At 38.1% G+C, this 22,423-nt stretch overlaps 3 protein-coding genes across 9 annotated transcripts; 1 reads left to right on the forward strand and 2 right to left on the reverse strand.

The window, feature by feature from the left end:
- Positions 1 to 86: 86 nt before the first annotated feature.
- On the forward strand, positions 87 to 4,907 carry LOC105230187 (uncharacterized). 4 transcript variants are annotated; one of them, XR_003846017.2, is made up of 5 exons: positions 87 to 845; positions 912 to 2,535; positions 3,471 to 4,425; positions 4,487 to 4,576; positions 4,664 to 4,875. XR_003846017.2 is itself a non-coding variant. In XM_029551914.2 (3 exons), the coding sequence occupies exons 1-3, from the start codon at positions 313 to 315 to the stop codon at positions 4,305 to 4,307; spliced, it is 2,994 nt and encodes a 997-aa protein (XP_029407774.2). In that variant the 5' UTR covers positions 87 to 312; the 3' UTR covers positions 4,308 to 4,907. The 4 variants fall into 4 exon arrangements, 1 of the variants encoding a protein (XP_029407774.2); XR_003846016.2 differs by having other exon boundaries at positions 3,471 to 4,576; XR_852746.4 differs by having other exon boundaries at positions 4,487 to 4,875.
- A 2,488-nt stretch (positions 4,908 to 7,395) lies between these two features.
- Positions 7,396 to 12,714, reverse strand: LOC105230186 (uncharacterized). Of its 2 annotated transcripts, XM_011210812.3 has the most exons (8): positions 11,765 to 12,714; positions 11,326 to 11,689; positions 11,192 to 11,263; positions 9,898 to 10,047; positions 9,547 to 9,819; positions 9,242 to 9,492; positions 8,646 to 9,159; positions 7,396 to 8,576 (listed from the first exon to the last, which is right to left on the reverse strand). In XM_011210812.3, exons 1-8 carry the CDS (start codon positions 11,825 to 11,827, stop codon positions 7,963 to 7,965), a joined length of 2,301 nt encoding a protein of 766 aa, XP_011209114.2. In that variant the 5' UTR covers positions 11,828 to 12,714; the 3' UTR covers positions 7,396 to 7,962. The 2 variants fall into 2 exon arrangements, with proteins under 2 accessions (XP_011209114.2, XP_011209113.2); XM_011210811.3 differs by having other exon boundaries at positions 11,326 to 12,713.
- A 1,660-nt stretch (positions 12,715 to 14,374) lies between these two features.
- Positions 14,375 to 21,763, reverse strand: LOC105230185 (VWFA and cache domain-containing protein CG16868). 3 transcript variants are annotated; one of them, XM_049451532.1, is made up of 8 exons: positions 21,426 to 21,763; positions 20,382 to 20,972; positions 19,383 to 20,322; positions 18,651 to 19,319; positions 18,246 to 18,586; positions 17,827 to 18,151; positions 16,446 to 17,765; positions 14,375 to 16,378 (listed from the first exon to the last, which is right to left on the reverse strand). In XM_049451532.1, the coding sequence occupies exons 2-8, from the start codon at positions 20,877 to 20,879 to the stop codon at positions 15,546 to 15,548; spliced, it is 4,926 nt and encodes a 1,641-aa protein (XP_049307489.1). In that variant the 5' UTR covers positions 20,880 to 20,972; positions 21,426 to 21,763; the 3' UTR covers positions 14,375 to 15,545. The 3 variants fall into 3 exon arrangements, with proteins under 3 accessions (XP_049307489.1, XP_019847280.2, XP_049307490.1); XM_019991721.3 differs by having other exon boundaries at positions 20,382 to 20,930; positions 21,426 to 21,740; XM_049451533.1 differs by lacking the exon at positions 21,426 to 21,763 and adding an exon at positions 21,056 to 21,308.
- Positions 21,764 to 22,423: the final 660 nt, after the last annotated feature.

Genomic DNA, 22,423 nt, shown 5'->3' on the forward strand with positions numbered 1-22,423 from the left:
GAGAGATTATTTAAATTTATCACCTAATATGTTCGAATGTCAATATGGTTTCAAATCAACTTTAAAATTTTACTAAAATAGTACTGATGTTATACTAGTGTTGGATTTTAGATTTTTCAAAACTTCGGCAACACTGAAAAGGAACGGTATCCTTCTTGAAAGTCTTGATGGGCACTCATTTATTTGTTATTGTACACACAAATTCAATAGAATTTTCTCCAGTAGCTTTTCTGAAAATTTTGTTTTGAGTTATGTGTTTTGTATTTTATACCGAAAAATATTAATTTTGTTATCAAAAAAATAGTGTTTAAAATGGAAAACAATGAGATTACAATGTATATGGATGTTAAACTGGATATACATAATAAACGCCCAGATTCACTGAAATTTAAGCAATGGTCCAGATGTGAAGTAAAAATTGAAGGCATCAAATGCCTACCTAGCTACTTACGTATCGCAATCACGGGATGTAATGATGATGCTGATGGATGCCTGACGGAGGAACAACGTTTCCAACCCAAAAGATATATTAGTGTTTCCATTATAGTACCGGGCGTTAGCATAAGTTTAGCATCTTCGCGAACGAAAGAGTTCAGCTATGGGCTATTCTGGACACAAAATCGAAAGCAGTGTTTTATCTATTTTGCTTTGGAAACAGAGATAAGTTGCAGGCGTCATATGAAATGGATAAAAAAGACTATAAAAAATTTAGAATTACATCGGCAATTAATGCTGGAGCAGAATAGAATGAGCCGTGGTCCAAGTATGGGCGTGGCTGGCATCAACACAAGGCAGTTCGAAAAGGAAAATTCCCAGATTCCCATGCCGAAAAATGTGAATGAAGAGTGAGTAAAATTCAAACCAAATCATTTAGAGTAAACAGTATTATTTTTAATAAAATAAAATTGCAGTTCGACTGAGGCTATTTATTCATCACTTGGACCTTTGCCAAAAATTCCTATTTGCCATGATCATAACGATCATGGTTGGTCTAGGCAAAATTCGGATATTTATGAAGAAATACTTGAATACGTTGACGGGCAGCCACGTCTTTCACGACGTGTGTCACGAGCATCAATTGCTTCCGGTATTTATGAGGAGATGAAGCCTACTACACAAGCATTTAACGCCATCCATGAAGAGTCCGCTGAATCACAGCTGGGGTCAACAACTGGAACTACACCGCCGCCACTGCCACCGCTTCCACCACCTCGCAAACGTATAAACACTTTCGATGGTCAAGGAATCTTGGGTGAAATACCGCGTTCAAATACAAATCCCGAGTCTGAATTAGCCAAGAAAAAGAAATATAAAAATGTTTTGGACAATATATTTGGTAGTGGACGAGCCAAACGTGCTGAAAGTGTAAGCGAAACACAGGCTTGCACTGCAGAAGATATAATTAATAGTATTACGCCTACTAAACCGATTAAAAATGATGAAGGAACTACACCTATATATGCTAACGATGCAGCTGCGATAGCGCAGAAAAAGTCATGGACAACAAGTGTGGCAGCTATATCAAAGCGAAATAGTTTTTCCTCGCCAGACCTATCAAAAATCAACTACTTGGACACGTTTGATGAAAATGAAATCGTTGGCGGTGCATTGCATGATTCCATTGCAGCCTGTGATGATCTAAATTTTACCGGCGAAAGCCTCCATAACGCTTGTTTCGTGCCGTCCAAAGAAGCATGTTTAATAACGAATGGAAGGATATCAACGGATAGTCTAAATGTGTCTGAAAAAATTCCAAACAATTTTAATTTTTCAGCTATCAATTCGTCTAGTATAAATTTAATAGGCTATAATGGTGCCACCATACCTGCAAGTAATCAAAAAAGAAATAAAATATTGGTAGACGATTTAACAGGGTATTGTGTGATGGCACCTATCCAACCCAAGAAGACGGAAGACACGGCTACCGACAAGGTACCTACAGACCCAACCACATCCGGTTATTCTACTAACTCATATCCATCGACAAGTTCTTCCTCTGCAGAAGAACCGAAAGTATCAGCTCCAAAAATAACTCATAAAGACACTGCAGAAGAGAGTGCGATTTATGAGCAAATGTTGGATTTGCACAAATCTAGCATCGAAGTGGATACCACATCAAATAAATGTAATATGAAGCAAATCGATGATTCGGCTACTCTCAGCTCAGCGACTGCTTTGACATCCACCTCCAACGTTGATGATTTTACCGGTAATTTGTACGAGAATTTATTGGCTGTTAAAGCATCACAAGAATTGGAACATAAACTACCACCTGCCTCCCTAAGCACAAGTACCCCAACAGAGTCGCCGCACACACAACCAGCTGTGGAAACTGAAAAGTCGGCAGAAGAAGAGGAAAACTACTATCAAACGCCGCGAAAGTCAATTATCAGTGTCGATGACAAAATTCCTTCTTACTATCCGAACAGCTGTGATACAGCCAAAACTCGCCGCCACCACATATTGGCTACAGCGAGTCCTCAACAGACAGTGGCTAATTCTTCACCAACAATATCTGGTTCGGGCACAACCGAGGTAGGCACACACTGTAAAAAGAAGAAAAAATACAAAATATTTTTGTTAAAATACGTTTTGTTGAGTTTATTTTACTTTGTTTTGTTGTTGTAGTTGTTTTTGGGAGTTCGTTAAACTCTTCCGCATGTTTGAGTTTATTGTAGATTGTCTTTGTTGTTGGAAACTTAGTTCGAGCGTTATTTGAAGAAATTCATAATTTGCAATGTTGAGTAAACAATTTTTTTTTGGCAAATTCGGTAATATTTAGGTATCTCCATAAGTATTATAGTTGTTTCCTCTCAGAAACATGATACGAGTCGATATGGATTGGCAAATAGTACGTTACGCCTCCGATATTAACTGATAAGTGGTTTTTTGTTGTCGTTGTTGTTAGCGTTTCTGTTGTTGGTTAGCATTTTTTGTTCGTTTTTTTTGTTTTATTTTTTCGATTCCTTTATTTTTTCCTCGATTTTTATATTTTTTCAATTTTTTTTTAATTTTATTTCGATTGTTTTCTATTTTTCTTTTGATATTTTTTTTAATTTTTTTTCGATTTTTTTGGTTATTAGCAGTTTTTGTTGTAGTCGTCCTTTTGCTGTTTCTGTATTTTTGTTTTGTTGCTTTTGTCAGTTTGCTGCTGGACTTTTGAGGTTGTCTGTTGTGATAGCGTTGTCATTTCTTGTTATTATTATTATTGTTGCTGCTTTTATTTCGTTGCTCTTGCTGTTGTTTTTTTTTTTCAAATGTTTTTGTTGTTGGCGTTTCTCGTTTTAATTGGCGTTATTGGTTGTTGTTGTTGTTGACATTTTGTTGTTGTTGTTGTTGACATTTTGTTGTTGTTGTTGACATTTTTTTTGTTAAGTCAAAAACATTCCCGATAATTGTTTCATGATTTCTCTCGCATGTTAATTTATGAGACCCCTCGTTGTTTTTTTTACATTTTCGTAATATTTCAGAAATCCAACAACCCCGCATCATCGGTTGGCTTACGTCACTTAGTTACTTTGAAAATAAAGCGTGAGCGCAAAGAGAATCTTTACATATCATCGCCACAAAGCATCATAGAGCAGCGACAATGTGGCAATTATGCGACGGAGGCAGACAACAAAACTGCACCGAAAAGCAGCAAAGTGCATAAAACTCTACGGGCGGGTGCTTTAAAAATTGCCGAACATGTCTATACCGTTAAGCATGCTAAGCAGAAAAGTAGCGCAGCCGACAAGCATCTCAACAACAACAACAATGAAGCAGATGTGACGAATTTTGCCGAAGATGTGCGTGAACGCCTGCAAACGGAGTTGCTGCAGTTCGCACTGTTGCAAAAGATTGACTTTAAATTTGATGACGCAAAAACAGCTGCTGATCAGCCGAATCCGTTGGAGGGACTTAAAACGCCATCGCCTACCGGAAGGCGACAACCAACCAACGCCACCGATAAGGAGCGCATCTACGAGAATCTGCTGCAGCACCATCTACAGTTGCGGCAAGCTGAAAACCGTTTATCTGCTGGCATTGGCAGCAAAGTGTCCACCACACCGGTATCTAGCACCAGCGTGACAAACTCCAAATTGGAAATGCATCAGAGCTGCATGGCGGGTGTAGGCGATGAGGCCAACATGGGCGACGGTGGCATGGCTGAGGCGGTTGACAGCTGCAGCGCAGACGCAGCTGTAGGCGGTTTAAGTGGTGTGAAGAAATTTGCTTCGCTGCCACGTTTCAAGAAAATCGACTTCTCGCCACTGCGCTTGCGAATCAACAATGTGCTGCAACGCGGCCAGCAGCAGGATTTTTAATTGCAATCACGGCTCCACCTAAGATCTCTCTCGCAAAGGGTGTGTAATCTAGTGTAATTCAGTTTAAACTCGCGGATCGTTACTAGTTTAGCTGTAATCGCTTTAAAAGTGTGCTTATGTAAGCTCTAAATTATTTTACACTTGTTGAGTTTTCTATGCTATTTACCGTTTTTACGCAGCTTAAAGCTCTTGCGCTTGTTTTTAACCTCTAGAAGTAAGTTTTTACGTAAGCTTTCTCATTTCAAAAAAGCTTTGGCTGTTCTATGTATGTAAGTATGTATGCATTTGGAATACTGTATGTTAAACGCTAATCTCACCATATCAATTGTTGTTTGCTTTTATTGGCCGACATTTAGAGTACAAAAACGTCGAAATTCGACTCAAAAGTGTGACTTTCCGTGAATTATCATATTGAAACTATATAACTCTAATTTTTTCATTCATTTTTCACAATTTGTGCTTAATTTTTTTGTAAATATATATATTTTTCGTTTTCTTTATATAATTTGTATTTTAAAATATGTGTAGTTACTGTGTTACTGTATAAAAACAATATTGTACAATCTACAAAAAATTATATGCTCAACATGAATTTTTAAATATTGGTATTTAATTTATATTTTTTATTTTATTTTGTATTATTATAATTTTTTTTTCAATATTTTTTATAATTTTTTTTTGATATTTTTTATAATTTTTTTTTTTAATATTTATTTTTTTCTTTATAATTTCTAATTATTTCTATTTATAATATATAACTTAAAATTGTTTATCTTTATATAATTAAGCCATTTTTATGCAAATATTTTGAATTTAATGCTATCATTTGCCATTATTTTTTATTGAACTCTTTCAGTCGATTTTTTCGCCGGAGTTTTTTATGCCTGTTTGTTTTTAGTGTAGCGAATTATCTTGCTCAATCATATATGTATGTGTGTTCAATAAGGAAAAGTCCAAAATAATTATAAAAAATATATATGAATGCTGCGATCGCGAATATTATAATCACATATTAAATAAATTAGATACTCAAACTAAAAAGAAGCGTACAAATACTAAATAACCGCCGATTTAAACGTTCTAAACATAGTTTATACATTTGTAACAACTAAGTAAATAATATTAGAAAAATAAAATTTAAATAAATTCGAGTGGTGTTAGCTCAAAATATTTTAATAACGAAACAGTCTAAAGAGTAATATAATTGACAGTAAATTGTGCTGCCAGCATGTTTTTAGTGAAAATATCAGCTGCAAAGCAAAAATTTGAACGCAGCCTCATTAAAATAATAACTTATTTATAGTATATATATATAGACATAACAATATTCCTACAAAATCTAAAATTTAAAATATAGCCAAGCGAAGCATAGATACATATATAAAAAGACGCACAAATGTTATTAAAAGCATATCCCAAAAAATATCCGAAACTGCCCGAAACTTAAGGGAGCAAACGCAACGCTTTGCTAGCATATTACTTTATACAAAAAAACTATATAACTATAAATATCAGTATTCAATTTACTAAAATAAATAAATTCATAAAAACCGAATTACTTGTGAGAAAAATACTCAATACAGTGGTACTAAAAATGTTATTTAAGTTAGGCTATTGCTGTGTGTTAAAAGTATGTATGTAAGCGTATTTTGCTTACATTTGGCGATAAAATACTAAAAAATATGTAAACCATGTCGTAAATAATGCTCAAGTAACTGCTTTTTGGCTTACTATTTTTGTTAAACTTAAACATATCATTCAAGCTGCAAACAAACTGCAAATTATCACAGAAATTCCAAAAATATCACTCAAATTATTAGAAGTACACATATGTATGTTTATACATATTATATATTATTATATATAACTAATTATTTGTATACATAGACGAAAAATGCTTGTATGCAAACTAATACGCGCAAAATGTGTTCAACAACTGTTAAAATTAAAGCTAGCCATAAATAAGTTTAAGAAAAATGCCGAATATTACAAACGCTTTTTTGCCAAAATTTCCTGTTCGGACAAGATTTTGAAATTTTCTATATGTATCGTTAGAAAAATTTCAAAGATTTTTCGAAAAAAAAATCGAAATTTTTGAAAAAATTAAAAAAAACGAAAAAATATTTCAAAGATTTTCCGAAAAAACTATTCGAAATTTACGAATAAAAAAGAAAATTTTTAGGAAAAAAGTTCGAAATTTTTCGAAAAAAATTTTAAAACCAGAAAAAAGTTTTAATTTTTTTTCGAACTTCTTCCCGAAAAATTTCCTTTATTTTTCTCAAGATATATACGAATATAAATTATTATTATTGAATATAACTAGCGCTTTTGCAAATATTTCCTTTTTATATTCATCTTTCGAATATTTATTTCGAAAAATCTTTGAAACTTTTCTAACGATATTTATAGATTGTTTAAAAAAATTTGAAATTGCTTTCTCTTTGTTTAAAAAAATTTTGAAATTTTTTCAACGAAACGTGTAGAAGTTATTAATGTCGAATAATACCATTGCTTTTATAAAGATTTTTTTCGCAAAACTTTTGAACTTTTTGGATAAATCTTTATATTTTTTCCGACAAAAAATTTTTTTATCGAAAATATTGTTTTTTGAAAAACTTTTGAATTTTTTTTTGATAAATCTTCATATTTTTTTTTTGAAAAATGTTCGGAATTTGTTTAACATCACATATAGAAATTATTAATATCGAGTATTAAAATCGCTTTTGCAAAGATTATATTAAATTAAATTTTTATTTTCGAATTATATATTTTTGAAATATATTTGAGATTTTTTAAGGATGCGTATAGAAATTAATAATATCGAAAATCACAAGATTTTTTTTCGAATATTTTTTTTTTCAAAATTTTTTCAATTTATTTCTTTTCGAAATAGTTTTGAATTCTTTTTCGAAAAATATTGAAGTTTTTATTTTTGAACTATTATATTTTTTTGTAATATGTTTGAAAATTTTTAACGATATGTATAGAAATTGACAATATCGAAAATTGCAAGTCTTTTTTTTTTAATTTTTTGTTGTAAAATTTCTGAAATTTTTCCAATTTTTTTCGAAAAAAATTTTTAAAAATTATTTTTGAAGAAATTTCGAAAATTTTCGAATTTAGATATATGTACATACAAATATTTTTTAATGTTTTACTTAAGTTATGTAGAGCTTAATTGTTGTTGGTAGCATCTACAGATATAAATTTAAGAAAACTACATATTTTACGCTAGTTCAACGTGTTGCAAGCGTATGGAAAGTGAGATATCACCACTATTGACGCCCGAATAGTGAAATTGCCGAATATTAAAAAATATAGAACATTTATAAAAATAAATGAATATGCACTCGAAAAAGCTTTGTTTAAAAAGCTGTAGAAAACAAAAATTGTTTTGAGATTTAATTTTGGAAAATAGTTCGAAATTTATTTCTTACTACGAGGATGGCCCGGTTACACTCATAGACCCATTAAGCACTTAAAAATTACAATAAACAGGATAAACGCACATTTTCTCACATTTATCCTTAATTTTATTTAATTTCTTTTTTATAAATTATTATATTAGAATACATTTCAATATAAAACACACTCAAGCACACAGTCTTAAACACTAACAATTTATCTACAAAAGCACGCTTTTCCAACGGTCTCGTCACATGCATTCCACCTGCTGATAGCGCAGACAAGCGCCAATATTATCCTCGGCGCTCCCCTTGCCCGATCCGCTGCCGAAATGCACGCCTATATAGAAGGGCGTCACGGTTGATTCAATGCGACATGGCCACGTGCCGCTGGAGCAGAATTGTGTGCCGCAATGTACCGGTTCGCAGCCGGGCAATGTCGGTGAGCCCAGCGGACTCATGCCTATGAAGTCTTCGATAATGCAAGGCATCGTCAGACGATCTGTGCAACGCGAATACAACTGACGCGCGCTCTTCGCCGGTCTCTCACTACGTCTGTCGTTTGCGCTCTTTTCGACCAACTGTCGGCTACTGCGTCGAAAGGTATGGAAATCGAATGCGCTGCGCAGGAAACCGAGCAAATCGAAGCCGCCACGCACGGGTCGAGGTCGACGCGTTGGGGCGCCAGCAATTGGATCGGTATCACCGCCGCCGGAACCTTCATCTGCAATCTCGTCACTGACTGTTGTAGAAGAGGTCGTAGCCGGAGTGGTGCTGCTACGCGTGTCCAACGTGGTGGCGCTACTGCTGCTGGCCGGTGCTTCCGTTGAAGAAGCAGGCATATCGGAGGCAGCTGGAGCGGCGGCTGTTTGAAAGTAATAACCCGTCCATATATACATACAAATATATATAAAAATGTTATGAAAATACTCACATGTAACCTCTGTGCTGCTGGCAGGTGCTGCGCTACTACTTGCTGCTCCTGTTGGCGTAGTGGCGGCGCTACTGTCCGTTGCTGCTGTGCTGGCATCCATTACCGCGGCGGTAGTAGTTGTGGCGGCATCCGAGGACGCGGCGCTGGACATCATAGCGGCTATTGTTGTTGCATCCATCGTTTGCAACATATTGGGGTCGTCTGCAAGCACTGTAGACTGCATTGTAGGCATGGCATCCAACGTTGAGTCGTCGTTAGATACAGCGCCTGTTGCCCCGCCACCGCCACCGCCACCCATCATGGTGCTCATCGCCCCAGCCAACGTAGGATCCATCATTAATGCTGGCGCGCCCATATTAAGCATGCCTGGTTCCGCAGCGCTGCCTGGACCAATGCGAAATGATTGTTCATCACACGGTTGGTACATAATCGAACACATGTACTGCTCCTGACGCATGCAAATGCGATAGTTCTGGTTAGCCAAATGACGACCGTTCTCAGCGAAATTGAAAGTCTAAAATATAGAGGGAGAGAGAGTAAAAAGAGCATAACACCAGTTAGTTTCTTAAAATAAAGTCAGTCGGATTGATGCAGACCTGTATGATGCCTTCGGTGCCCGTGTGGTACTGCAAACAACCGACCGGCGCACGTTGACTGAAGGGAATTTGCGCAATGCGTATCTCCCAGAGGCGTATCGGTTGGAAACGTTGCGTAAAATTCATGACGATCTCAATAATCGGCATCGCACCGTCGCTGCTATTCGGATACAGCTGACTAAAGGTGAGTGGTCGCAGATTACCAAAGAGTGTCTGACGGGGAGCAGCAGCGCCACCCACTTCATAATAAACTGAAAGCAGAACAAGATTAAACACTATCGCACTCTCTCGGCTCAACTACTCACTATGCTGCCCGCTGTTTTGTCCGCACAAGGTCAGCGCGCCACTTGGACCGCCATTGACCGCAAACACGTCACCGTCGCAGACGCCAGTTCGTCGATTCGGCTGCCCCATTGAAAAGTGGTAGAAGTCTATGCGCAGCTGACTGACCTCATTGCTCATTAGCTTGATTTTGTAGCTACAGGGCGCGCTATAATTGCTCGGCATAAAGCTGGGGAATTGCGGCGACACCAAATATGTGATATTGTTGCTGATGGTGGTGTTGCAACTGGCAATGACTGCATTGATGAATGAAACCATTTTTTTTATTTGTTGTTATATAGGCAAACGAAGATAACGATAAAGTCTATACTTACATATGCAACAGACGCCAAAGCCCATTGCACAATCGCCCTTCGCAATCCCGCCTTTGGCCCGGCATTCGTAAATGTTGAAGCAGTTGCCGATGCGTCGGCCATCATCCGAGAGACACTCGCCGTCCACGGGCACAGGCAGCAGGTGTATCACTAGGTAAATGTTAACTCAGTAAATAACTGTAAACAATTTTGTATAATATTGTTTTCTTTCGCGCGAAAATTAAGCTAACGGTACTAAAAGAATACGGGATTCTTCCGGAAAGTAATAGGATTCAGTCGATTTAAACAAATTGAATGAACCAATCATTACAATACTTTAAAAACTTTCAAAATAAGCTTCTTCTGTGTCGATGCAGCGCTGCCAGCGCGATTTCCAAGCATTGAAGGCGTCACGGAAGGCATCTGCGGAAGTGCATGCTGTTTGGATTCCCTCTGACGTCTCAAAACTCTTGACTTTCGGCCTTTTCAGGCAAGCAAACAAAAAAAGTCCGGAGGAGCCACATCTGAGTGGTACGATAGTTGCGGAAGCGTTGGGATGCCAGCCTTGGTTAGGAAGCTGTTCACAAGAAAGGCGGTGTGAGCCGGGGCGTTGTCGTGGTGCAACTCCCAATCTGCTGCGATGTCTTGTCGAACCCGATTGATCCTTCGTTTGAGACTCTTGAGGACTTGGCGTTGACGGTTTGTCCAGGAGGAACAAATTCATGGTGGATGATGCCTTTGATCCTTCGTTTGAGACTCTTGAGGACTTGGCGTTGACGGTTTGTCCAGGAGGAACAAATTCATGGTGGATGATGCCTTTGATTTCAAAAAAGACAATGAGCTAAATTTTCCGGTCTCTTCCCGGCCCTCCTAAAAGGCGTAGTGCCTTCGAAACACAACACTTCTTGCGAAAGCAACATCTGGGTTAGCCTGTTTTACCGAGTTTCACACAGAGTTTAATCGTGTACCTCTGCTCTAACGAACGCTGCATTTTCAGCTTGCACCACTCACAGAAACACGTCACCCGAAAATGTTTGTCCTGACTCTCCAAGTGCTCGGAGACAACTGACCAGCCGCTCGTTCATTAGCTAGGAACGCCCTCTACCGAATCCACACGATCCGAAATACAGTCGAAGGAAATCAGTCCTATTACTTTCCGGACAAACCCTGTATCGCGTTTCGTGCAGTTAGAGTAACGTTTTGCTTTTAAAACTTAATATTTTTGTTTGCACAGTTGTGGCTAACGGTGTAAATGAACTTTTTGCTCACGGAGAAAGTTTTCACGCAGAATTTGCATGCACACAAGGTCACTTACCGCGATTTTGCCGACTGTTTGGCGGGTCCAGTGTGTCTTTACTTTCCAAATGTTTTTCAATCGTATCTCTGACTGCAAATAGATTACAATTGGAATAGTTTCGGCTCAGAAAACACATCTCTACTCATGCTTACCACGCTTTGGCTTATTGCCGACTTTCTGCTGCACTTGTGTACCGTTAAGGCCGCCGGATGTTCGTTCGTGGGGCGCTAAAAAATTAGCACCAGCATACTGAAAGTCCTCAATAGCATGCCACGACTGCACTTCCGGCTCCTGCTCAGCCCCCAGTTCAGCTGCGGAGCTCGACAGGTCGATGGCGCTCCAAATATCGATGTGCTGCAGGTTCGGTGGCCATGCGCGGTCAATGCTATGCGTGCCATTTATGCGTAAATCCGAATTATGCCAAGCGAGACTGGGCGCAGCTTGCACCAGCAAAGCTGGTGTGTGCGTACAACAGCTATTTAGCGCCAATAAAGTGCATGCCAAGCGCAACAAAGTCTGTAGCGCCAGCAAGCAACGTTTTGTAAACAAAGTCCAGTTTATGGTGTGTTTATTTGACACAGTTCTACTTACGCAGCGTGCATTCCTTGCATTTGCGCTTAATACAGGTCGCGCTTGCGCGTTTTCACTTTCCATTCTGGCGGCTGCGATTAAAATGCAAATGACTTCAAATCGAATGTATTTTTGTGTGTCTGTTTGCCTGGCTGGACAATTGAAAATTCGCGCGTCTGCACCTCGGTAACGCTCAAAACAAAATGCACACAGCTTGCATTGTTATGATTGCGCTCAGCTACTGAGCCAGTGAGCCACTTGGCCGATTGGCTGCGGCCGCGGCTAAATATTGTCATCAACGGAGGCTGGCGCAGCCTACAGCAGCTATTATCGGATATGGTGGTTAGAGCGGTATTAGCTTGACGTTAGACTACATGCGAGCATGCAACTAACAACAACAATCTGTACAATATTGACACACTGCCACAGAGCGTCTCGCAGTTAATCGTGCGGTGAAATCAAAGTGGCGGTGAGAGTGTTTCTCGTTTTTAACGCCGCCACCGTTTGAAACGTGTTCTTTGAACATGCTTGCTCTAGCCGATGGACACACACACCACTGGCTGCGCTAGTGTCGGCCACAGCACTCCGACCAGGCTCCTTGGTGCGTGTGTTTGAGTGCGTCTAATTGCACATCTAACGAACACGTTACCAGCTACGTATAAATCTTGGTCGCACTCCACATTACCGCATTTATTTGCTCATCGTTCGGGCGTTGCGGCGCACGCTCAAGCGGTTTGTCCTCGATTGACATCTCACTTTGCAGCACGTTGATTTGTTATCGTCAGCTTATTGACATTTTGCGAGTTGTTTGTGGTTGTTGCTGTGGTGTCACTCGAAGTTTAACGTTTGTTTTTATTTGTAGTTTAGCTTGGTTCGAAAAATTTCGAATCTTTTTTTGAAAAATCTTGTAAACTTTTCTAACGATATATGTATGTACATATGTATGCATGTATGTATATAGATTGTTCGAAAAATTTTGAAATCGTTTCCTTTTTGCTTGAACAAATTTTGAAGTTTTGTTTTTTTTTTAATTTATATTCGAAAAGTTTCGCACTTGTTTCTAAATCATTTCCTTTTTTGTTCGAAAGTTCTTTGAAACCTTTCTAACGATACATATAGATTGTTCGAAAAATTTTAAAAATTGTTTTCTTTTAGCTTGACAAAGTTTTAAAATTTTTCCAGCGAGACGATTAGAAATTATTAATTTCGAATAGTACCATTGCTTTTATAACGATTTTTTTCCGAACAAAATTTTGAATATTTTTTCATCGAAAATATTTTGAAATTTTTCTTTTGAAAAACTTTATTTTTTTTTTGAAAGATCTTTATATTTTTTTCGAAAAACGTTTGAAATTTGTTTAACATCACATATAGAAATTATTAATATCGAATATAACCTGCACTTTTGCAATATTTATTTTTCGAACGAAATTTTGTAATTCTTTTTCGAAAAAGTTTTAAAACTTTTTTTTTAATTTTTGAATAATTTTGTTTTCTAAAAATTTCGAATTTTTTTCGCTAAAATTTCAAGGTTTTTTCCGAATATCGAATTATTTTAAACAAATCTTTCAGACTTTTGTTCCAAAAATTATAAAATTGTTTTCTTTTGCTTGAAAAAAATTTTGAAATTTTTCTAACGAAACGTGTAGAAATTATTAATGTCGAATATTACCATTGTTAATATAAAGATTTTTTCCGAACATATTTGAAATTTTTTTGGAAAACTTTTAATTTTTTTGAAAAATCTTTAAATTTTTTTTGAAAAATGTTCGGAATTTGTTTAAATTCAGATGTAGACATTATTAATACCGAATATTGAAAGCGTTTTTGGAAAGATTTTTGTTTTAACAAAATTTTGAAATATTTCGTTTGGAAATTTTTTTTAAATTTTTTATTCTTTTAATTTTGATTTTTTTTCGAAATAGTTTTGAATTTTTTTTCGAAAAATTTTGGTTTTTTTTGGAAAACTCTAAATTAAATTTAAATAAAATAAATAATTAAAAAAAAAAATTTTCGAACTATTATACATTTTTTTGGAATATATTTGAGATTTTTATAACGACACGCATAGAAATCAATAACATCGATTATTACAAGCGCTTTTGACAAGATTTAAACAATTTTTTTTTTTTAGTAAAAATAATGACACTTTTTTCGAATTTTCTTTAAAAAAAAATTAAAAAAAAAATAATTTCGATTTTTTTCTTTTCAAAAAAATTTTAAATAAACTAATTTATTTCGAATTTTTACTTAAAAAAATAAATTTTTTACGTTTATTTCGTATTTTAGCTTGTTTTGATCGAGAAATAGCCGCATTTTGAACAAAAATCGAAAATAAGTGAAAAGTTCGTTGCTTAAGTCTTTCGTCTTGGTCAGGCGAATTTTCGAATCTAGCAGGGTAACATCCTTTCATCGTTATTTAACTAGTAACAATCGTATTTTATCGAAGTTTAACGCTTATTTCGTATTTCAACTAGTCTTCGTTGGAGAAATAGCGGCATTTTGAGGAAAAATAAGTGAAAAGTTCGTTTTTTGAATCTTTTGTTTTGGCGCTTAAGTCTTTTGTTGCGCAAATGAACTGTGGCGCGGAAACCGCTTTACTACTACTTTATCTCCATATTTCGACGAAAAAAAAACACAGTTTTTCATATTCTTTTCAATATCTTACAATTATTTTATTCTTAAAAAACTTCACCGTAGTTCTGCCCTCAGCGGCAGCATAAGTTTGTGTAAATAATGAAGTGTTCATATTTAGCAATATTTTATTTGAGTAAACAATTAGTTATTAGCTTAAAGTAATTACTTGGGTAAACAACGGTACTTTTTATATGCATTTACTACTGCACTTTTTTTTTTTGTTATTGTATAAGTACATAGTACTTCACTTTAAATATATTTACTATATTTTTTAAACATAAAATCGAAATCAAAAACATAGAAAGCATACAATTGCCGAGGTGGCGCCTTAACGACAGACTAAATGCAATTTATATACTAGTTAATAGACGACTATATGCGGCAAGAAACAGTTTAAGTCACTCAATTTCATTACAACAAATCTCTTTAAACACTTTAATGGGCGAAAATCGTATATCTAATGGATGGTGGCATGTAATACTTATTTAATAGAAAATATTAAGCCTTTGCCTTAACAACTTAAGCACAGACATGACATGACAATGCCGTTAGTTAGCGTTACGCGCATGGAAAACAGTTGACGTGTTGTTGCTGTGAACGTGCAATTGTGGTAATATTAATAATTACAGTTATAAAGAGAGCGATTTCGCGACAATTTCACTTTCACATGAAATCGCATTGGCGATTACGATATAAAGTGATTTGCAACGTTTTGCAGGTAGAGACGGTGTGTGATGTGTTCGTAGGTAACTTGTAACAGCACAGCTTTAAATGCAACATTTATGTGTGTATGTGTGTGTGATAGCTTAAATATATACACTAATCAATAGCTTAAAATGCAAACTTAACGCTAATAAAATTTTTGTAAAAAGCTGCAACAGGAAGCGATAGCTGGACACAACTACATGCATGCATGCTTCCAAAAATTGACAAACAAGCGTGTAGGCCTAAAACTGTTAGACAATAAAAATATGTAAATATTTGCTTAAAACGTAGGCGCTTGGAAGTACGGATTGCGGTAAAGCATTACACATGGCTTAAATTTAACTTATGCCCACATTTAAGTTAAGCAAACACTTGCTGGGTTAATACTTTCAACTTATTGGCTAATCTATAAAGAGCATATGCGATAAATTGCCATAAAACGGTTTCGCCAACGTAGGAACTACGTTTCGGTTGGTTCCATATGTCTATGTACCGTTACCGGCGCCAGTATGTAGCGCGGCGCCGTCATGCAGTCCTCGGTCGAGTCGTTTAGCGGCAGTGTCGTCTGGCCATAGACCGGTGCAGCGTCGCCTATGTGGCGTGTGGGTGTCACCGCCTGTTGGTACTTCTTCGGTGAGTTTATTTGGTAGCGCGCCGGCAGTATATCTTTCGCTTGCGTCGGCGCCGGTGCTGGATGGTTGAGGTATGGGTTTTGATAGTGTGGTTGATGGTGGCGGTTTGTTGGACTTGATATGGAGGTTGATATGGACATGGTGTCGGACTTGCTGTGGCGTTTGTCATGCAGCAGCAGTGGTTCGGCCAGCGCAAAGCACTGGTGATCGGAGGAGTCTTCGTGCGGCGTCATTGTGGAGTAACCGTGGTCCGATTCACCGTTGGGCGGTCGTCTATAGCTGCTGCCCGTGGACATGTGGTAGGGCGAAATGTCGGCGGGGTGTATAAGATTGCGCTGCGCGGACGGATGATCGTAACCGCCATTGCCACCGGGTGGTTCGTCGTGCGTTTGGCAATCGTCGAAATTGAAGCGCGATAATGGCAGACCATAATTCTCTTCTTGCATTGAGTCCACATAGAATTGCTCTTGCGATTGTGCGTCCATATTGTGGCGATAGCAGTATATGGCGAAACCCATTACGAAGGCCAACACAATAATAGCGCCACCCACTGGACCAAAGGCCGAGTATGAGCTGGGCTTTTGCCCGGGATTGTAGCTGTGTGCGGCGATTATGTCCACATCGTCCAAATCACCATACGGTGTAAGTGAGGAGAGCACACCTATTTGCGAAAGTAAGAATGATTATTAAAACAAAAAAATGAAAATATTTGTGATTCGCGCACTCACCATTAAAGCAAGATGCCTGCGCGGCACAAAAGGCTGCCGTAAAGCTATTGCCGTCTAGGTCTTGCTGGCACCATTCACAACCCATCACACCAAGACACTCACTCTGTGTGCCATACACATCACAGTTGATGCTGACGCACGAATGCAACAGCTGATATTCTGCGCTGACCGGCGGCAAGGCAATGAAATGCTCGCTAGGCGGTTCGCAATACGAAAATTGCTGCGTGTAATTTAGAAAACGTGCTATGGACGACTCCGCGGGGTCCGCATGTTTTGCGCCCACAGCGCCATTGAAAACCTCCATTTCCATGGGACATTCACACGGGCACTCGCAGTCCATCTGATCCATACGATTGCAATTCAAACAAATGCGATCAATCGTGCTGCAAGGACAAAAAGCACCGCCATCGCAGGTCGAATTGAGCACGGCAGCAAATATGTTGCTGCCATAGACCAGTGCGATGGCGTATTTAGTGCGTTCGCCATGCACTACATTCGTGAGTATATCGCTCAGCGAGGTGTTGAACACGTAGTAGCGTTGCAGCGTGCGATTTTGGTAGTTCGCGCAGGCCAATTTGCGCACCAGCGATTTATGATTGAGTATATCGTTGGCTAGGTAGGATTCCTTGTGTGTGAGGTGCTCGTGTGGCCGGCGCTGGTTGCGTGTTTGTGTGCTTGCTTCTAGCATGCTCGGATGCGCTATAAGGTAGCCTTCGTTTTCGAAGAGCAGACATTTGATATGCTTCATCTGACACAGGGGCGTTGAGTCAAGTATCATTTTGTAATAGTATGCGTAGGGCAGATCGAGTGCAACTATGGCTACCGGTTCATCGCGTTCAATAGAGTGCAAAGCATTTGATTTGCCCTCGAAAATTGTATGCGCAATGGTGACGATGTACCCCGCGCCGCCGGCATCCAAATACGGTTCAGTTGTGATAATTTTACCAGGCTGTTGTAGAGCCTTACGGAACCATGGCCGACGTGTCGGATCATAATTGGTGCTAAGCAAACAACCTGGATAGACTTGAAGCACGCCATTTACACTGGCTATGTAGCGGCGTATGATGTAGTTCTTGAGTGTGCCGCGTGCATCCTGATGTCGTTTCTTCAAATGTCGCATAGCGTTATAGAGCGCACTCACTTCTTGACGTATTTGTGGGCGCAGACCCGGATTTGCTAAGAGACCTGTGGTGTCTTTCAAGTAAGCCATTATACTCTCCACCGTACGTATCTGGGCGCGTGGTGAGTTCACACGATTGTTGTGTAGAAACGTGAAGGGCGACATGAAAGCGGAGGCGCTCAAGAAAAGCGTGGGGGTATCTGAAAAATGCCAATATGCCAGTATAAAATATACATACTTCAGTAAAGACAATTAACACACCCATAGTGGCCACTTGACGAAAGTAACGGCATGCCTGACCATTTGGGGGCGGCACCAGGTCCAGGCGGTGATAAAGCAATTCCATGCTAGAGAAATAGTCATAATTATTGTTGTGGAAGCGCGCCGTGTTATCCTTGCTTATGCTGAAATGCTGTAAGTTTATTGGCAAGCCGGATGGCACTTGTAGAGTTGCTGCTCGCATGTTGTTATCCGTATTTGTTGGCGTGGAAGAGTTGCTGGGACTTGTTTCTGCTTTAAATGTAGACACGAGGCACAGAATGTAGATACCCAATATGGACTGCCATTTATAAATTCGCTCAAAAGACTAAAATTACAACAAAAATATTCGGCGGGTTAGAATATTATATTAAAAGGTGCTTTCATATAGTAAAAATTGTGTTATGTTATCATGGCCAAACCTCGATTTTACGATCCCTGGTGAGGTAAACGTTCGTCGTCAGATTTCCGCGCTCTTCGTGTAGGATTTGTTTCCTCGTATATGCAAAATCCGTTGAGTTCTCCAAGAAGGCTATATCCACGGGAAATGGTGTCTGTTGCTGTGTCATGGGGCGGGGAAATGCCGGATGCGCAATGGTTATACCGTTACGATCGATAAGGAATGCGTAGCTGAACTCATTTTTATTGGCGTTTTGTGTTGGTTGTCCATAGCTGATTACGTCCTCTATCAAATCGGTCAGATAAAGATTAACGCCCACTAAACCGAATGGAGGCACCACATGCGTGACCGATACTATAGCGTCTGTAATGCGTACATATATAATTACTGATAATTGCTGATTTTTATTTTAATAAGGTTTACTTACCACCACTATTTGGCTCCACCACAGGCAGCTGCACCTCCAGACTCTGGCTCAAATATCGCTCGCTAAATGTATGCTGAAATAAGGCAACGCACAGGCGCATCATCTCGTCTGTTTGCGTTTTAGTCAGAACGAAAAATTTCCCGACCAATTCTTGGAGATCAGCCTCACTTTCTAACCATTCGTTTACCGGTATTTTGTACTTAGTGTAGTTTTGTGTGGCGATATCAGTAAGAAATTGCTTCTCATACATTATGCGTTTTTCATCGGTGACCACCGCGCATGCGTGTATAACTATTGGATCTATTAATTGACGCTGGCCGTTTGCAATCACTTGGAGCACATGCATCGTGTCGGAGAGATTGGTGAGTAGACCACGCGTGACGTAAATAAATTGTATTGGATTTTGTTCCGTTATCACACTGATGTTCTGAAGCTGATATAGTGTTTGGAAGGCATATTCGAAGCCGAGCGAATGGTTTGTTTGGCCTTTTGTCACAGCGAGTGAATGTATATAGTTCAGAATTTCTTCTTTACGCGCTCGATTCGCATAGAAGACTCCGTTTGCTGCGTCGTTGGGGTAGGTATCGAACTGCATAATATGTGCTTCATCGGACACGGTCACTATGGAAATTAGGTCGCTTGGAGATAGCAGTTGCAAGATATTTGCAGCTGAAATTGAATGAAAAAATCATGTGTATTGTTATTTTTAGTTAACGAATTAGACGAGTTTACCTAAAGCCTTCGTTAGTTCTAGCAATTCCATATTCATGGCCGAACCGACGTCTAGTAATAGAAAAACATATTTATTTTTTATGGACGATACATACAATTGCTGGAAGTAGTTGTCTTCGTAATAGTGTGTGCGCAGATCGTCGGCGTGATCGCTGCGCGATAGGAAGTATATATGTTTAAAGTGGTTTCCTAGGAATTTCAGTTTCGCGTTAGTTGTAGTTGTTGTTGAGGCAGTGCTGCGCACATTTGTCGGTAATTTAGTAAGCTCAATGGAAAAATCACTTTTCAATAATGCATTCTTCAAAGTTTGTAGTTTTTCGAGTATGTACGCATTGGCGCGCGCCTCAAAGGAACCTTCATCCATAAAAGTGTTGGTCTGTTCGAAATGCTGTAAGTACTGTGATTTATGGCTTGGTAAATCAGTCTTAAGATAGTTCAGGATTTGTATTTGTTGCTTGTTGTAATTCGATTCCGCAATTATTTGCCTATTGTTGGCATTGCTTTGAAAAGCCTGTATGCATGTGTGCAAATACAAGCGCAAATTACGCACGTCATGTCCTGTGTCCACTAAACCATCTAATTCATCGATTTCAACATCAAATTCGTCCTCTTCACTTTCAACTTCGCTTTCTTCATCATCTTCATCTGTATCCACATCATCTGCTTCAGTATCGACATCGTCGTTCTCATCACCGTATTCGGTTGTCTGTAGATGTTGTTGCAGCAGCACTTTTGTAATGTTTGTGCGAAAGAAATCTCGCAGTTCCAGCACTACATGCGTCGCCTTTTGTAGCTTTTTGGCGAGTCGCTTGCCGAAGATCTGCAAATCTTGTTCTAGAGTGGCCGACAAAGAACTGTACTGTGCGTCGCTACTATTCTTCTGTGCGCCCAGGTTGAGTGCGGCGCTATTGCCACTAAAATGCATCGAATCAAACAACTCCTGCAAAATCAAGCGTTTTAGTTTACGTTATTTAATATAAAATGTAACTAAAAATTCACCTGTATGGTCGCAATACGCATTTCAACATTGCGTATAATCCGCAAACGCGCGTCAATGTTGCGCACCAGCTCCAGCACATTTTGCTGATTAATATAGTTTGTGAAAAACACGCTCGCTGAAGTTTGGCTGAATGGCGAAGAAGCCGATGGTGCGGTAATACTGCCACTTACAACGTTAGTATTAGATTCCTCGCTTGCATTGGGTCTCAAAGACACTTTTTGTGGCGGCAGACTGGTGGAAGACGGCTTCGGCACCGGTAACGCATTGATATTCACAGTGACAAAGTCCTTCGCCACTTTCGGCAACTCCGTGGTTACTTTATGATATGCATTAAAGCTAGTATTACTTAAAAATAGAGGAACATTACTGTTAATGTGATTAGTAGTATTTGCATTGGAAGCTGTAACTGTGTCACTGCCATCGAAATCATCCAGCACCACTGCATCACAGCTGAAGAGTAGAAGCAATACAAATATCCACTCCATATTGCTAAGCATTATATGCGTTTAGTTTGTAATAATACACACATAACCAGCTACTGAAATGTTCTGTAAATAAATTCCATTATCATTCTTGATTTGGTTGATACGCTGTAAAAGAAGAAGTATATATTTTTTAAACCAATTAAAAGATTTGTTAAGCAAAACTGGTTCGTCAAGTAAGTTTTCTTTACCGCTGGTACATGCTAGTTGTTTGTTTGTGAAAATGAAATGAAAATGTGGCCAAAATATTGTTAATAAAATAGCTCCAAATTCTTATTGGTATAAAAAAGTGAAGCTTGAGTTCATGTTATTATTGGGAATGTAGAAAAATTTCGCTTATATAGTTTGCAAGCAACTATATGCATACGTATGTACACACATATGTACATAACGCTATGCACAAAAGTTATTGCGTTCGTAAATAAGCACAAATCGCGAAATTAAATGTAAATATTTATGCTTATTTCGTTTTCGCACACCATACAAGTTATATATATAGCAACAACAACAACATGTAGAACATATAAGCGGCAGACTTCAATCACTGACTTGTTTTGTTACCTTTTATATTTTTTCTTGGGCTGGCTTTTTTGTTTATTTATCTATTTCCTTTATAGTTTGCCGCTCCGAGCAGTACATTCACACAAACTAACATACACCAAAACGAAAAAAAAACACTGAAAAATGTATTGACCATGCCTTCACTTCATTGGCTTCTGATCACTTTGGACTTATTTATTTCAAATTCCATTTAACACACAATTGTCTGATATTGTTTTAAAACAATTTCTAATATTTTTACAGAAAATAAAAGCTACTTTTTTTCAATAAAAACTAGAAAATATAAATGTTACTATCGTGCTATGCGCAACCAAGCGATGAAAAACAGTGCTATACTGCGAATGTCATACAAAGCAGAAACTGATAATTGTGATAAGCACAGGCACAGCAGAAAGTGGTGGATTTTGGATTTAGGGCGATTGCTGAATATTGAGAAGTTCTTACAGCAGCGATATTAATATCGAAATATTTACGATAATAATGTAATTAATATCCAAAACTCTTATAACTTTATTAGTTCCAGTTGGAATTTTTCACATTATTGAATATAAATAATTTAACCAAATAAATTCTTTTATTATAGATTGGTAACCTCGAAGTTCTTGGGTATTTCGTTTTATTTTCCTTCTTTCCTCTTTTACTGTCTTTGGCAGTTAGCTCAGCAGAAAATTTACCGCTTTCCGGTGGCGTCGGTAACTGATTTTAATTTTATTTATTCTAAAAATTAAGATAATAGAAATGAAAGTGGTAGTAAATATGAAGTTAGTGCGTAGGAAAACGTGTGTAAAGTGTGAGTTCTTCCAATTCAGTGAGTGATGTGGCCCTCTTTAAAAAAATGGTGTTTGCGGAAGTCATTCGCCAGTGCTTTCAAAAGCTTTTATGCTAATTTGCGTGTTGTGTGGTTTTAATTTAAGTGTTGCAAGGTGAAATGCTGAAGTCTCGTTATGAAATTAGTAGAATTTATGTCGTCCAATAAGAAAACCAACGCCAATCAATAT

The sequence above is a fragment of the Bactrocera dorsalis genome, chromosome 3 (genome assembly GCF_023373825.1).
Source record: "Bactrocera dorsalis isolate Fly_Bdor chromosome 3, ASM2337382v1, whole genome shotgun sequence".
Taxonomy (NCBI): domain Eukaryota; kingdom Metazoa; phylum Arthropoda; class Insecta; order Diptera; family Tephritidae; genus Bactrocera; species Bactrocera dorsalis.

What these genes read in the sequence shown, in the direction of transcription:
- LOC105230187 (XM_029551914.2), top strand. Translation starts at nt 313, where the DNA reads ATGGAAAACAATGAGATTACAATGTATATGGATGTTAAACTGGATATA. An exon ending in CCGAAAAATGTGAATGAAGA is followed by an intron (nt 846 to 911) that starts GTGAGTAAAATT and finishes ATAAAATTGCAG; the next exon opens with TTCGACTGAGGCTATTTATT. An exon ending in CTGGTTCGGGCACAACCGAG is followed by an intron (nt 2,536 to 3,470) that starts GTAGGCACACAC and finishes GTAATATTTCAG; the next exon opens with AAATCCAACAACCCCGCATC.
- LOC105230186 (XM_011210811.3), bottom strand. Translation starts at nt 11,827, where the DNA reads ATGGAAAGTGAAAACGCGCAAGCGCGACCTGTATTAAGCGCAAATGCA. An exon ending in AAACAGTCGGCAAAATCGCG is followed by an intron (nt 10,048 to 11,191) that starts GTAAGTGACCTT and finishes ACATTTACCTAG; the next exon opens with TGATACACCTGCTGCCTGTG. An exon ending in ACAAAACAGCGGGCAGCATA is followed by an intron (nt 9,493 to 9,546) that starts GTGAGTAGTTGA and finishes TTCTGCTTTCAG; the next exon opens with TTTATTATGAAGTGGGTGGC.
- LOC105230185 (XM_049451532.1), bottom strand. Translation starts at nt 20,879, where the DNA reads ATGCTTAGCAATATGGAGTGGATATTTGTATTGCTTCTACTCTTCAGC. An exon ending in TGCGTATTGCGACCATACAG is followed by an intron (nt 20,323 to 20,381) that starts GTGAATTTTTAG and finishes TTGATTTTGCAG; the next exon opens with GAGTTGTTTGATTCGATGCA. An exon ending in TCGTCAAGTGGCCACTATGG is followed by an intron (nt 17,766 to 17,826) that starts GTGTGTTAATTG and finishes GGCATTTTTCAG; the next exon opens with ATACCCCCACGCTTTTCTTG.